Source organism: Epargyreus clarus, unplaced genomic scaffold, assembly GCF_041222505.1.
Source record: "Epargyreus clarus isolate Ecla_fem2 unplaced genomic scaffold, WU_Ecla_fem_2.2 ptg000006l, whole genome shotgun sequence".
NCBI lineage: Eukaryota > Metazoa > Arthropoda > Insecta > Lepidoptera > Hesperiidae > Epargyreus > Epargyreus clarus.
This window is the reverse complement of record NW_027332214.1, coordinates 893,145-909,284: the sequence shown is the minus strand read 5'-3', so window position 1 is coordinate 909,284 and position 16,140 is coordinate 893,145. Positions and strand designations below refer to the sequence as shown.

The 16,140-nt window shown below is 41.0% G+C and overlaps 2 protein-coding genes across 2 annotated transcripts; both read right to left on the bottom strand.

The window, feature by feature from the left end:
- Nucleotides 1-333: 333 nt before the first annotated feature.
- On the bottom strand, nt 334-13,075 carry LOC140742613 (retinol dehydrogenase 13). Its single transcript, XM_073073543.1, has 8 exons — nt 12,964-13,075; nt 6,370-6,448; nt 5,676-5,802; nt 4,506-4,642; nt 3,808-3,964; nt 3,186-3,354; nt 2,711-2,915; nt 334-812 (listed from the first exon to the last, which is right to left on the bottom strand). Exons 2-8 carry the CDS (start codon nt 6,441-6,443, stop codon nt 677-679), a joined length of 1,005 nt encoding a protein of 334 aa, XP_072929644.1. The 5' UTR covers nt 6,444-6,448; nt 12,964-13,075; the 3' UTR covers nt 334-676.
- LOC140742612 (patj homolog) lies at nt 10,386-12,957 on the bottom strand. Its single transcript, XM_073073542.1, has one exon. It carries the CDS (start codon nt 12,785-12,787, stop codon nt 10,790-10,792), a length of 1,998 nt encoding a protein of 665 aa, XP_072929643.1. The 5' UTR covers nt 12,788-12,957; the 3' UTR covers nt 10,386-10,789.
- Nucleotides 13,076-16,140: the final 3,065 nt, after the last annotated feature.

The following is a 16,140-nucleotide window of genomic DNA, read 5'->3' as shown; positions in this document are numbered from 1 at the left end:
GGCGCGAGTTGCCTGGAAAACAGTGACATCTGACGGCGACAAGCAGAACGAGAAGGATGTACTCTCTCATAATGGACTTCGGACGTCAACCGGAACACATAATACGATTTTGAGTTTCATTTGATTGATTAAAATAGCAATATGCGATGGTAGCTTAAAGCTTCATCTTAGCATGGTTATGCAATAGTGTCTATATGCGTGTGAGTTACCTTCGTTGTTACGTTGTTGATTTATTTATAGTAATCTTTCTACATACAATAACAGTCAATACATATGCAGTCTTCTAAATTGCTAATATAGATACGTCATCATAACACATCGAGGATACATGATATAAAAAGTTTAAATTTTTACGACATTTTTATTTACAATAACTAAAAGATACTACCCTAAATCTACACATAAAGTAAATGCACAGAACGCAAACACTTACTAAAACTAAAATACACACTAACCAGTAATCATTAATTTACAGAAGTCTGTCGAAATAGCATTGGGTATAAAAATGCAAATCTCAAAATGCAACATATAATGGTGACGACACAATACGACACAACACAATGACCGACCGATGTCAATTAAAAAATGTTAAAATCTATTCAATCCTATTCGGCATTAAAATGATGATAAATTGCCAGCCCTGTGTCAATTGAATGAGGTTTAAGTTTTCGCAAAGTTATGCGGCATGCGCTTTTGCTGAGGCGCTTTTCTGTTCGTCCAATTTCGTCCACTTCTCGCTGACCTTCCACAGCCACAACGCCGCGTCGAAATCTTGTGCTTCTTCTGACAACTTTGTGGCTTTCTTCATGTCACTGAAATAAAAGCAGAAAAAAATATGAGTTAAGATTTAACATGGATACATATAGCGAATTTTTGAATGCGAATTCATTAAAAAAAGAGATCGTTGCTACGTAAACCCCTGCCCTCACTCTATCGATATCATCCAAAACAGTCCCGAGATTCAGAGACAGTAGAGATTCGAGAGACAGTAGATGAGGAACCGCGTCACGCTCTGCGACACCGACACGTGCCGCGTCAGACACAACTCACACATAGAGGTCCCCCTTGCAGTCGGCGAGGCGCGGCTCGAGCGCGGCGTGCAGCACGCTCTGCGCGCCGCTGCGGGCCCGCTTCATGACGGGCCAGAACAGCGGGTAGATGAGGAACCGCGTCACGCTCTGCGACACCGACACGTGCCGCGTCAGACACAACTCACACATAGAGGTCCCCCTTGCAGTCGGCGAGGCGCGGCTCGAGCGCGGCGTGCAGCACGCTCTGCGCGCCGCTGCGGGCCCGCTTCATGACGGGCCAGAACAGCGGGTAGATGAGGAACCGCGTCACGCTCTGCGACACCGACACGTGCCGCGTCAGACACAACTCACACATAGAGGTCCCCCTTGCAGTCGGCGAGGCGCGGCTCGAGCGCGGCGTGCAGCACGCTCTGCGCGCCGCTGCGGGCCCGCTTCATGACGGGCCAGAACAGCGGGTAGATGAGGAACCGCGTCACGCTCTGCGACACCGACACGTGCCGCGTCAGACACAACTCACACATAGAGGTCCCCCTTGCAGTCGGCGAGGCGCGGCTCGAGCGCGGCGTGCAGCACGCTCTGCGCGCCGCTGCGGGCCCGCTTCATGACGGGCCAGAACAGCGGGTAGATGAGGAACCGCGTCACGCTCTGCGACACCGACACGTGCCGCGTCAGACACAACTCACACATAGAGGTCCCCCTTGCAGTCGGCGAGGCGCGGCTCGAGCGCGGCGTGCAGCACGCTCTGCGCGCCGCTGCGGGCCCGCTTCATGACGGGCCAGAACAGCGGGTAGATGAGGAACCGCGTCACGCTCTGCGACACCGACACGTGCCGCGTCAGACACAACTCACACATAGAGGTCCCCCTTGCAGTCGGCGAGGCGCGGCTCGAGCGCGGCGTGCAGCACGCTCTGCGCGCCGCTGCGGGCCCGCTTCATGACGGGCCAGAACAGCGGGTAGATGAGGAACCGCGTCACGCTCTGCGACACCGACACGTGCCGCGTCAGACACAACTCACACATAGAGGTCCCCCTTGCAGTCGGCGAGGCGCGGCTCGAGCGCGGCGTGCAGCACGCTCTGCGCGCCGCTGCGGGCCCGCTTCATGACGGGCCAGAACAGCGGGTAGATGAGGAACCGCGTCACGCTCTGCGACACCGACACGTGCCGCGTCAGACACAACTCACACATAGAGGTCCCCCTTGCAGTCGGCGAGGCGCGGCTCGAGCGCGGCGTGCAGCACGCTCTGCGCGCCGCTGCGGGCCCGCTTCATGACGGGCCAGAACAGCGGGTAGATGAGGAACCGCGTCACGCTCTGCGACACCGACACGTGCCGCGTCAGACACAACTCACACATAGAGGTCCCCCTTGCAGTCGGCGAGGCGCGGCTCGAGCGCGGCGTGCAGCACGCTCTGCGCGCCGCTGCGGGCCCGCTTCATGACGGGCCAGAACAGCGGGTAGATGAGGAACCGCGTCACGCTCTGCGACACCGACACGTGCCGCGTCAGACACAACTCACACATAGAGGTCCCCCTTGCAGTCGGCGAGGCGCGGCTCGAGCGCGGCGTGCAGCACGCTCTGCGCGCCGCTGCGGGCCCGCTTCATGACGGGCCAGAACAGCGGGTAGATGAGGAACCGCGTCACGCTCTGCGACACCGACACGTGCCGCGTCAGACACAACTCACACATAGAGGTCCCCCTTGCAGTCGGCGAGGCGCGGCTCGAGCGCGGCGTGCAGCACGCTCTGCGCGCCGCTGCGGGCCCGCTTCATGACGGGCCAGAACAGCGGGTAGATGAGGAACCGCGTCACGCTCTTCGACATCGACATGTGACGGGTCAGGTCCGTGTCCGAGAAGCCGGGGTCCACCGCTATCACTGCTACGTTCGTTTCTGTTGGTTGTAAAAGATAGGAATTAAAATATTATTTAATATTTTGATAAAAATAAATTTCTTAGTATTTGGGGAGGGGCTGTGCTCAGTAAGTTGTCTTAGATTGGATTTTGCATAGTAACAAACATTTAGAAAACTTCATAAGCGTGTTTCAGGATCGTGTAGGGCCATTTAACGACAAGAGGTCGCGATTAAAACCAGCAAAAACAAGTGTGACGACCATATCCGTCATGTTAGCCTCGAGTTTTCTGACCAAACAAGTGTCCTTACCAAGCATCCGTCTTCCGAGCTCCTTAGCAAAGAGCAGGTTGGCGAGCTTGCTCTGGCAGTAGGCCTGGTGCGCGTCGTACTGCGCGCTGTGGTTGAGGTCGTCGCGCCGCAGCCGCCCGCGCTGCGCCACCTCGCACGTCACCTGTACCACGCGGCTCGGGGTCGATTGCTGGTGGATGGGGGTGAGGATATTGAGTAGGCATGCTTTAAAAATTAAACCCACATCTACACCCTACGTAACTGATATAGCGTGGCAGATGTGGCATAAATCCAGATTTTCAATATCGATAAATTTTCGATCAACGTCCAAAAACGTCTAGTCCACTTTATGATAAGCCGTTGCCGTCCATGGACGTTTCTAATAAATTCTAAATAAGTGTAAAGTAGTTGCTATCTTTGACAATTTAGTGACGTTTATTGTTTTACTGTTCGTTTTTATCTTAGCACCTTTTAAACCAAAACATAGCATTGTTTAACACAACTAAAAAAAGCACAAATATATGAAATGATCTTGCTTGCAAAGTTGAACTACAAATGCTTCAACGAACATTAAACAGTGATGATATCACAACAACATCACAAGCTGTTCCCATTCCATGCAAAAATCAATTCCCCTAGCTACCTTCAAGGTGTCCAGTAGCAGGTTGGTGAGCAGGAAGTGTCCGAGGTGGTTGACGCCGAGCTGCGTCTCGAAGCCGTCGCGCGTGACGCCGCGCGGGGGCTCCATCTCCGCCGCGTTGTTCACCAGCACGTGTACATGGGGCTCCTCTGTCTTGTACCTACACACACATTAGATAGTCAGGGAACCTGGAGAAAGATGGGACACACATTATAAACCCATTCAATCACGTCATCAAACCAGGGGGGAGACAAATTAAACACAAATTGAACCTGTATATAATGATAAGGGTTGAGTTAGCAAAGTGTGGACCGTCATGTTTCCAATGGATTTTATACGATTCGTATATGATGCTCTATTTTTTTAAAATAACAGTCATTTAAAATTTTGTAGCAAAAAATGAAACATGGCCGTTTTTCTCGCTCCATACAATTTTTATCCATACAGGCTAATCTTGGAAATGACAAAGCAAATTTTAAAAAGAAATACGATGGTACTTGCGACATTACGCTAGTAAACGTTATAATATGGCAAAGACTCAGCACAACAGCCATATTTTTCTTACTATCGAAGTGACGTCACAATGGTATCAAAATGGCGAAATACCCTATTTTAGTCAGTATACAGATTTTATTTACTTTAGAAGGTTCTAGAAACATCTAGTTAAGTTCTAGTAATTTTAGCAAAGTATCAAAGTTTACCTGGCGACAAACTCCCGGATGGAGGCCACGCTGGCCAGGTCGCAGGGCCGGCAGTACACGTACTTGTTGTTGGTCTCCAGCACGATGTCGCGCCGCACCGCCTCGCACTTCTCCATGTCTCTGCACGCCATGAACACCTGTGGCAAATGTACGTATTTGATGATTTCCATATCAGAGATAATGCGGAACTGTCAGTTATTCCCGATTGGTACGCAACTTAATGGTCGTCTTTATTTTGGTCAATCAAATTCAGAGAAGAGACCTAACTTATTTAGCAGATGATAGAACTTTTTGATGTTCGCATGCAAATCAAGAAGCATGTAGTATGTATTAGATCTGTCTAGTTAGTGTAAGTGGCCTCGGCCGTAATGCACTTATGTCTTATAATGTACAATACTTAGGCTTAAAGTAAGCAGTAATAAACGCATAATAAAGCAGTAATAAACGTAACGTCGGTCAATACGGTTGTTTAATTATCGTTCCACACTACTAGCAGTATAATGTTATTGTGTTCTAGTTTCTAGTGTAAGGAAAGGTAGCTTGCAGATTCAGTTTTTAAGACATTTAGTCTTAACTTGTTTTTGTCTGTAACGACGATAGGCGCAATTTTTTGTGGCAAAATTGACTCGAGCTGCAAATAACTAACATGACATTACCACCAATTAAGATATTAAGTTGCCAATTTAAAATTACATTAACTGCTATAACTGTGGAGGCAAACATCGTGCGGAAACCTGTACAGGTTTAGATTTTTCGTAAAAAATAAGTTGCCAAAATTGTGTGTGAAGTTTACCATTTTGTGGAGATCCGTGCCCAGCAATGGTACCATAATGACGACACCGACAATTTTATCGCCATCTTTTTATTTAAGAATAAAGCCCGAATTAAGTTTTTTTTTATAATATAAGAGTAGCAGACGAGCATGCAGTCCACCTGATGGTAAGTGGCTACTACCGCCCATGGACATCTGTAATCAACCCCAGAAAGGATTAGATATTCCTACCTGAGGTCGGCCACAGATGCGCCGCTACCCCTGAGGACTAAGCTGGAACGCCTCGGAAAAGTCTGTCTCCCTTACCACACCCTTCAAACCGAAACACAGCAGCGCCTAACACTGCTGTTATTAGGTATAAATAGGTGTGGCGGTGGTGGAAGTAACTGTTTTCGTACCTTAGCACCTCTGTTTGCGAACTCCCAGGCGGTCTGCTGGCCGATGCCGCTGGAAGCGCCTGTGATGATCACAGTCTTGCCTTCCGCTTTCACGTTCCTGTCGAATGGCGGCCCGCTGTGCATATCCCTGAAAAGCGATGCGGGTGATTTAATCATCAGACATCGCAAAATGTGTCATATAAAACTTCTAATACTAAATATGTTCATTGTATGTTGTATATTAGATTATTTGTATTTCCTATAGGAAGATTTTCGTTGACTATCTGTGTCTTGGGCGATACATTTTTTTGTATCGTCGTCTCGTTGACTTATTCATAAAGGGCTGAAAAATTAAACTGCCGCCCTGGTTTGACCCACGCTATGGCACTTGTTACATAAAAATGGCTTTTGGGTCCCATTACCGACATTAATTGTGTATGACGACCCGCGTGGCGGAATGGTCACCACATACCGGTCAGACGCGCAGAGTCCCGAGTTCGATCAACGGCCAGAGATATCTAGAAGATGTATTTAGAATTCCGTCCCGGGTCTGGGTGTTTTCGTCTATGTATGTGTTCATAGCACCCACAACAGAGGATTCTAGTGTGGGGTTAAGAGTTTAGAAAGCGTATTTTTTCTCTTCATAGGACTTAGACGTATGTACTTCATCACGCAGCTCCAATGCAGGTTGGTGTAGAACATGAAAAACACTTACTTAAATATACAGAGTACGCCTGCTCCAGCGCACGCGCCGGTTAGAACCGCTATCGGCAGACTGGGGACCCACATGATATCTGAAAGTAATATTTAAGTCATATGGATTTTTCGTAAATGTACATAGCAGGTGAACAAAAAATAAAGTAATATTTACCTATTTCTCAGATCGTAGCAAGAAAGTTAAACAAATACAAACAGCAGTCGTCGTAGCTAAATTTCAAAAGTACATAAGCGGCATTTTACATATTATTCTACAAATGTGACATTAATATGAAATCGTAAGTTTTGTTACGTATTTGGGCATCTTAGAGGTGTTCATTGTAATAGATAGCGATGAGGGCACATAATTATTTATATTTTTTTTCTAAACACGTAAACAATATTAGTTTTATTCGCTTGATTATCGATTAAACAGAAGAATAACACGTACCTAAAGCATATTATTATGGGTATATGTGAACTTCACGATACAAACACAAGAAATGCCAATGTCGTCAGTTTAAGTTTTAGTCGAATAGTAGACCATAATATAAAATGAAACGACAGTAATCATTTTTTCATTTTTATATTTTTTCTTTTACATTTTCAAGTGTAAGGCTAAGTCGTGGTGTTGTTATACATGTACAGTGCGGACAACTAAACGTAACGATACTTGTAAGCTTTCACCTTCAAGTAAAACTGACATTTTTAAAAGCAACTGAGCTAAGAATTTGCCGTCAGTCCCGTAAGCTTTATCAGTTTTAACTGTACGTGTGTAGCCGCCCTAACTCAGGTTTACATTTATATTTTACAACGGAAATATGTGAAAATACCTTTATTTTAATTTATTCTATTGTCTATGACGTAATAAACCGAACATATTTTGTATAATACATATTCCTCGCTATTTGCGCGAGCACATTTGTGCATATCTACTACAATACATTAAAAATGTTTTACGATATATTTTTAATAAAAAACCAAATGGCAAGGATCGGTACACAACCATAGACGTTAACGTCATAGGAACCACAAACAATATCGTAATTCGTATGGTCACATATTTCCGATTTTTATTTATAATTCACATTTATTCTATTTCAGTCTGGCTGAAGGGAAGATATTAAAACACAAAATAATACAGTTAGAGCTAAAACACATACATACGATACGACGTCGTGGACGAATGTAACGGTGTCGTATCGTGACATGAAAGGCGTGCAACGACACGATATCCTTACTATGTGAAGACGAAGTACACGTCGTCGTGTTGTATGTAAATGTTTTGAACAGTAGAGCTTAACCGTTGAATCCATAGTTGAACGGCGAGCAAAAGAGGGACTAGAAACATTACAAAAATATATTAATCTTATTCTTTTCAGAGTAGTCGGATATACAGTTTTATATAATCTATGGTGACAGACAAAAAATCTGAAAGTAACAAAATTTTAGAGAAACACATATTTTTTGGCGAAGACATGCATACCCGACTGTACACTTTCAGGTACCTTAAGTACAGTGGATTATGTATAAATATTACAGCTATGAATATGAAAGTATATTTAACTAGCGCCTATTAAGGCAAGAGCTTAGCTACGACTATTAAAATAAGATCTGATAAGAGACTTGATTTCTTTAATAGCTTTACTCTAGAACAGAAAATTATATCTATTGTTTTCCCGTACTCCTTTCTATCTACACTTACAAAGAGACATTGATCACCAGTATGAGGTAAGTTGGGGTAAATAGGAAAATTAATATTGACAATATTTAAAAAAAAATTGGCAGCATCATTCCCGTACTTAATTTTCATGGCACATTATTGGATAATAAAAAATATTACTCCATTAATCGGCAGTTTCAATAAACGGATTTTCCCACCGTCAATAAATGTTTGAAGTTGCCCCAACTTACCTTATAATTTGGTTCAATAAAGTTTGTAATTTAATTTGAACATTTATATTTAAGAAGAAAGTTTTTTGTAACATTCTCGTCTCATCTTTAAAGTTGTTTGCTACTTTTTAATCTCAGTAAGTATAAATAAAAAGAATTTGCTTTGTAGTATAAAAAGAGGAACATTGTAGAGACAATGCTGTTGATGAAATCTTAGTAAGGCATTTAGAGGAAAGCATTTCTAAGAACTACAGATCGAACGCTACAATAAGAACTATTATAGAATTGACAGATCTTTTCTAATACGTACTAAAAATAATACTACAGGCATTTTTACCGTTCAACACAAGTTAGTAAAACAATTAATTAAAAAAACGATGTAAAATTGTAAAAAAAGAGTAAAAACAAAATGAATCTTTTCATGTGTATAGTTTGAAATAGCCTTAGAATATATACAAGTCACTCATATCACATGTGCTCCACTAATATTTATTAGTGCACTTTAAATTACAACAATGAGATTTATTTGTAGTTAAGTACTGATTTTCCTGTAATATTTACGTAAAGTGACATTATTATTATTGTTACTTATAGCTGTGTATTGTTCATATGACACTTTTTATATAAAAGTTATGTGTAAAATGTCATTATTTTTAAAAATTACCCAGTGTCTAGTATAGTACTTTTTTGAAGTTATTTTTTGTACATTTTTATGAGCCCCAATTCGATAAATTTTATATGATTGCGCGCCATTTTCGCCGATTATGAATTGATGTGACTTTTCAAATTGAAAACTGGCTATCAAGGTAATTTATAAGGTGCTGAAAAATACTACTTGGTAAAAAAAAACTTAAAACCTGGGGGCCTACCACCATCTTTTAAAACCCATCATATTTCAGGAAAGTTTTATTGCAATATTGTGTCGAAATTAATTAATTATTTATAAATTTAATCGAATTATGGTACGAATTTTCAATGTATGATTAAAATAATACCTATAGTTTTTAGAGATGGTAGTAACCCCCCTGTCCTTTACGGTTTCTTGTTGGTAAAAGTTAGGGTTCCAACAACTTCTCGTCTTGATGATGCAACCAAGAAAGTAATATTACATTATTAATATTACTTTTATAGTAAAAAATACAAAAAATAAATAAATAGTATGCAGAATACAAAAGATGTAAATTTAAAAATTGATTTCATCATTTTCACTACTTGAGTGGAATTTATAAGGTACATTTTTGGATTACCTTAATAGAATAAATAATTTGGATTGGATTGGATTGGATACCATTAATAGAATAAATCATTTCTGATGTTTCTGATAATTATTTCGAAGAAAACGTTTTAAAATACCTATGATAATTTGTTTTCATTTAATTAGGTACATAATTTGAGAAATTAAAAATAATTTTAAGTTCCTATATCATAAATTGGAAAAAGACTTTTCGGTTTTTAGTTCATAAACAGATGATAATAAAATTGATATTTAATATTTAAAGACAAGGAAATAATTGCATTTTAAAGCAATATATTTGTTAAAGCATATTTTTCATTTATTTTATTTTCAGAGAGTTTAAACTTCATTTATTTACATATAAGTTTCATTTTATATAATTGTTCCCTTAGGTTAATATCTACAAAATTTGTGATTGTTACACCCTAAGTTTTGAAGTTCTAAATCTAGACTTTATTATTATTATTGACGAATTACATGGGGTTAAATAGTGATACATTTAGAATAAGTTGTGCCTAATTTATCTGGTCTCATCTCTGTCTACTACTTGTATTACATTGATAGGGGATATGGATGATTTTTAATCAAAAATAGATCAATGTAGTACACAAAATTAAGATAGAAAAAGTATCCTGTAATTAAATATGAATCTTCAAATGTTCAGCTTTGTAATTTCAAGTTTAATGTATAATTTTTGTAATATTTTGATTTGCAGGACGAATTCGCCAATAAAGCAACAATATTTATTGTGCTATAGATAGAGAAATGGAAGCACTGCATTTCAAAGTCTGAAAGTGAACTAGGCAGGATATAATATTCCTGAAAAATTGAAGGATTTTGACTTCAGAGCACCTGATGTTGCATAATATGTTATACTTCTGATATGTATTAAATGAATTTTTGTAACATACATATTTTTGATATATAAATTTAATCAGTAGACAGAATAGTGACAAGAGGCAAGATATTGTGCTATATCAATTCATACCACAATATTTTTTGCATAAAAATTATGTGCAATATAAAATGACATGTGGACTTATGAATGACATTACCTACCTAGTAAAGCGTTAGTTATTATCGTATCAAAGATTTTGAGCTTGTGTTGAAGTTACTATAGGGATGAAGTACATACATTTCAATATCCGAAATTGTTCCTATGACTACATCAGCTGCATAGTGCAATACGCCTCTATCATAAATTGTTGTGTCACGAGGCATTCTAAATGCTGTGTATATTCACTTTAAGTGTACTTAGATATGGTTACAACTTTGACTAGTAATAACACAGTGGTTAATCATAAAGCCAAGATTAACTAGGCTTGGAATTGAGTGTAGTGGTACTTTTTGATTTCGTTGGCTCCGGGGCAGGCAGGGGCCTAGCTATTCCCACTTTCACTACACCTCTTGGTGCTCCTTTTAAGGCCTGAACCGCTTGGTCTAGGGTTGCATTTCTTATACTGGCTCCATTAACCGACATCACTCTGTCTCCCGGCGATATTTCGCCGTTCTTTTCAGCTACTCCGCCTGGGACTAGACTCCTCACAACAATCACAGTGCCCTGTGGATCGATAGGGTCCTGATAATCTAATATGGAAAAACCAAGACCCTGGTCACCCTTCACTAGCTCCACAATATCTTCTTTGCTCTGCCACATTGCTAACCCAGATACACACTCAAGGGACCGTGACTTCCTGGACTGTCCTGATTGGTTAGTGAGAGTAGCTGTACTTGATGTATTTATAGAAGTGTCTGATTGTGCTTTAACAATAGTTGTGAGATTATTTAGGCTACCAGATATGATTTTCCTGGCTTCAAATCCCTCTCTATCCTGTGCTAAATTGATGACAGGTCTTGGTCCACTATCAGTGCTGCTACGAGCACAGACCAATCGAACACGGTTTGGGAGGTTTTTCAAAATATTCACCACCTCAGTGTGAGTTAGACCGTGCAACCTGTACTCATTAACTTCCAATAACTCGTCCCCAGCTATAAGTGTCCCTTGTAGGCCAACAGGACCTTCGGGAAGGACTGATCGGATGTAGTGATGAGGCCTCACTTCCTGACCTCCTTCCACGTCCACAGTTCCCTCTAGACTGATGCCCAAGCCTGACAGCTTATGTACCTCTGCTACAATTATTTCCTTTTCAGGCCCCACTTCCAATTGCCACTTCTCCCTAATTTCCTCCTCATTCACAGCTAAAATGGCATCAAATCTTTTATCTAACTCCTCCTGGGTAGGCTCATTAATTTCATTCTCACCAACTTCTAATACACTTGAGTCGATTGTTGTGTTTGATTCCGGTTCAGGTTCAATTTCTATCGTACTATTCTCTGCTTGGGAAGGCACTGGGAACCAAGATAGTGTGGTAGTGGAAGGGGAAGGGGAGGAAGGTCTCTCCTCATTAAATATAGCTAGCTGCAGATGCTCATACTTTGGACCCCGCAGGTATCTTTCTAAAACTAAATGCACAGAGATACCAGTGTTCCGCAGTATCTCCACTGCCTGAGGATTGCTCTTCTCAGCTAATGACACACCGTCCACTTCGATTATCCTATCATTTAACCTTATTTGCCCACTCTGCTCTGCACTGCTGCCTTCTATAATACTTTTCACAAAAATTCCAGATAATTCCTCCTTTTCACACACATATCCCGCAACTGTTATGCCTAAACCGTACACATTTTTATTCAGGTCCACATGCACAATTTCCACCTCAGGCAAGGGTGGTAACTCTACTGGTACTGTGATAGTGATCGTAGGTGATATGCTGTCCGAGATTATAGGATGGTCGGGAATTTGCTGAGGGTTGTCACCGAGGATACTGACGGCGGCCACTAAATTCTCGACATCGCCATTTTGGCCATTGATATACTCGGTATAGCACTGAGATAGGTCGTACACTGCTCCATAACCTGCCTCGATGAGGTGGCGATCCAAAAGTTCAGGGTCCGCTAGTAATTTAGTAGGAACGAGCGCGGTGCCCGGAATAGGGGCTCGGAGAGCCGCGCTCGGGTCGGCGGGGCGCGCGACCAGCAGCCGCACGGTGGGCCCGGCCTGCCGCAGTACCGCCGCCACCTGCTCCGACGTGAACCCGCGCAAGTTGACCGACCCCACCTGCAGCAAGTGGTCTCCGCTCTGCAGCCGTCCGTCTTTATCGGCGATGCCTCCGGGAAGCACGTATTTTATCACGACGCCCGTACTGCGTCCGCCCACCAAGTTGAAGCCCAGCCCGTTGCCGTCGTTAGTGAGTTCGACCACTTCCACCTGCGCCCACTCCGTACTCAGAACCATCGTCTTCCTCACCATCGGAATACCTCGTCGTTACGTTATGCACGGATCGCGTATTAGGTTATGACGATATGCCGACATCGCGTAAACGGTAATAAAACAGTTCCACACCCGCGCGGCTATTAAATACGAATGTAACGACGGTTAACGTAGTTTTTTTTCATAAATTAAATATAAAAATGACATTTACATACTTGCTGATACGGAGACAGCGAGAATGTAGCCAGCTCCCTGCAGGTGTTCCCGACGAATAAAATTGAATTTTCATTTTCACTATCTGCTGTCAAATGTAATGATTTGTAAACTTATTGTAAAATGTATGTTTCATAGATATTAAAATCATTTTCAAAGTTTGATTTAAAACAACATACTACGTTTGTAAATGTTAAATATAACAATACAAGATAAAAAAAAAATCCAATAAAGCGACATCTCAATTTTTAGACTCTGAACTATTTTGTTAGGTAATTTTTGACTTTGACAATGAAGAAACTGCATGACTTTAGTTTGACAAGTTGAAATGTTTGCATTATTTGTCAATAGATGTCGTTACGTTCCGTATTAAAGAATAATATAAAAATTGCCAAATTAAAGCTTACACATTATAACAGTTATATTGGAAGGGGAATAATAGTATAATAATAAAAACTGCTATTTAGAAAGTATGGAAATTGGAAATCTTAGTGACGACTGTTATGAGTAGTCTGCAAAAGTACCTATTTATCTACCTGTTAATAAATACTACCCAACTTTCTCATTTTATTAACTTTCTCATTTGATAGGAGATTTGTTACTGACAATGGGGTGCAGCAGTAATTGGATTATGTCATTATGAGAATAATACAGGTATACGTGGTAGTGTCGTCGTGTCGAATTTGGTAGGTACTTTGTGCCTAGGTACATTGTATTTTACTAAAAGGACAGGTATCTGTAGCTGTTTAGACATACTTACAAACAGATATTAGTAAAAGACAATCTTTTAGTTAGCGATTCGAATTTTAACGATAGCAATGCTGCATCACGTTGTGGCGACTAGACGTGTTCGGCTTCTCGCTGTAATGAAAACGATGGAGTAGTGGTTGATGGCAAAGCTTCCGTAAAGCAGTTAAATCGTCTTGGTCCATCATGGTACCACAATGATATGACAGAAGCAGCCAGCCAGCGCAATGGCGGCAGTTATCAAACACGAGCGCCCTATGGGCGGCTTCTTTTTTGAACATTTTGTTTCAACTCGAAATAAACCTTATTTCAGAGGTCAGGCCTAGGGGCGCCAGGGTTTCATTGCAAATGGGCGCTGCACGAGCTAGAGCCGCTCCTGTACTTAACCACTATACAGTTGGTGGTAGAACCCTTTGTGGTTCAACTCCGGCGGCACCACCGCCACACCTATTTCTACCTAATAACAGCAGTGTTAGGCGCTGCTGTGTTCCGGTTTGAAGGGTGTGGTAAGGGAGACAGACTTTTCCGAGGCGTTCCAGCTTAGTCCTCAGAGGTAGCGGCGCGTCTGTGGCCGACCTCAGGTAGAAATATCTAATCCTATCTGAGGTTGATTACAGATGTCCATGGGCGGCAGTAGCCACTTACCATCAGGTGGACTGCATGCTCGTCTTCTACTCCTATATTATAAAAAAAAATGCTTTACTACATTTAGTCCGATGAATCAACTCTCTACTATAGTACATGAGTAGAATATTTTTTCGATTACAAGTAGGTAGGCAAGTATAAGATTAAAATAACAAATCAGCTTACAGTCCAACTGAAGGCTGGCGCTCATGGACATCTGGACTCTCTACAGAACAGGAATTTTACCTACCTACACCCGATCATAGATGCGTTCACCCCTAGACTAAAATGGTCGTCTCATAATATATTTCTACTTACTCGTATCTGATTCGGTCACCGAAATATAAGAGCATTTGCTCGCTAGAAGTACTTAGGTACTTAAATGTGGCAGTTGTATCGCCCTAATTAAATCGTACCAGGGCTACCACTTTTCAAAATACTTGCCTACTTATATTTAGGTACATAGGTAGGTCGGTAGGTACCTACTTATCGTCGAGCTTACTGCCTTTTTTTTAGTGGGACTTTTCTCAGAATGAGAATGATTCTCTTTTCATTCTCAAAAATAAATCAGCAGGCCATTGTCCAGCGCGCTGGCTAAGCGCGGTTTACAATATGTAGTAGACTTCACACACTTTTGAAAATATGTATATATTTTTAAGAACTCTTAGGCATGTAGGTTTCCTCGCGATGTTTTCCTTCACCGATCAACCAATTGATAAGTAGTTATTTATCTAATTTCCCATACGCTCATAGTTACCCTTCGATCAAGAATACTAATTGGTTACTGGTTGGTATTGTTGATCGAAGTAGTTACCTAACTGCTAAGAGGCGAAATTTCTAATCACCAGACTATCACGTAGTATTTATTAATCTGTGCTAAAACTGCTTTTTATTACCTACATACTTAATAATAGATATATTTCCTATTAACACTTATTAACATATGTTCAATTACACATAGAAGATTTGTTCTAAGGCCTTCAAAGGTAAGGGGAGTTGTGACACACGTTCGTTGTCATGAAATAAAAAAACAATCTTGTAATTAACGTTTTATTACGAAGTAATATATTTTATCTAGGTAGATAGGTAAACAAAATAGTTAAATTAGGAATTACAGGTAATTTATATGCTTCATTATCTTATACTTACATACAATATTATTATAGGTGTTAATAATATAGTTAGATATAGGTAGAGCTGAACGGATAACGATCTGAAATTCTGCGGATCACGTTGCTAAGTAGGCTAACTATTTTGTTTAGGGATATAATCCTAATATAAATAGCCAACGTACTTAAACAATACATTAAAAACACTTTACTATTTATAGCTAATATAGTATACTAATAAAACAGGCAATCAAGTGATAATTGTAGAGGTCGTGACGCATTACTACGAAAAAAGTAGGTAAGTGTAATATCCTCTAAATACTATGCGTTGTTCAGACATAGTCCAGACATACATATGAACGTACCAACAACAAGTGACAAAATATATAAAGGTATCAGAACCCCTTCGTCGTTGCATTATTGTCTTAACAGTAGTGTTAAGCACTATCGTATTCGTATTTCGTATTCTATGTAGAGTCTAGAGGGAGACTGCAGTAAAGTAGGTAGAGTTATTTATATGGGGCGTTATAATTAAGTCCGACGAAATTAAAAAAAATGAATTGTTTATTGTAAACGTCAACACTTTCTTAAATTTAAATTAAGTAACTAGTAAGTAGGTAGTATGTAGTAGGAATTACTATACATACTTACTCCTACTTTCTTAACATAAAGAAAATTCCCAACGCCTATAGATAGGTG

Coding starts and splice junctions, on each gene's coding strand:
- LOC140742613 (XM_073073543.1), bottom strand. CDS start 6,443: ATGTGGGTCCCCAGTCTGCCGATAGCGGTTCTAACCGGCGCGTGCGCT. Junction 5,803..6,369: donor GGCGTACTCTGTATATTTAA/GTAAGTGTTTTT, acceptor ATCGCTTTTCAG/GGATATGCACAGCGGGCCGC. Junction 3,965..4,505: donor ATCCGGGAGTTTGTCGCCAG/GTAAACTTTGAT, acceptor ATGTGTGTGTAG/GTACAAGACAGAGGAGCCCC.
- LOC140742612 (XM_073073542.1), bottom strand. CDS start 12,787: ATGGTGAGGAAGACGATGGTTCTGAGTACGGAGTGGGCGCAGGTGGAA.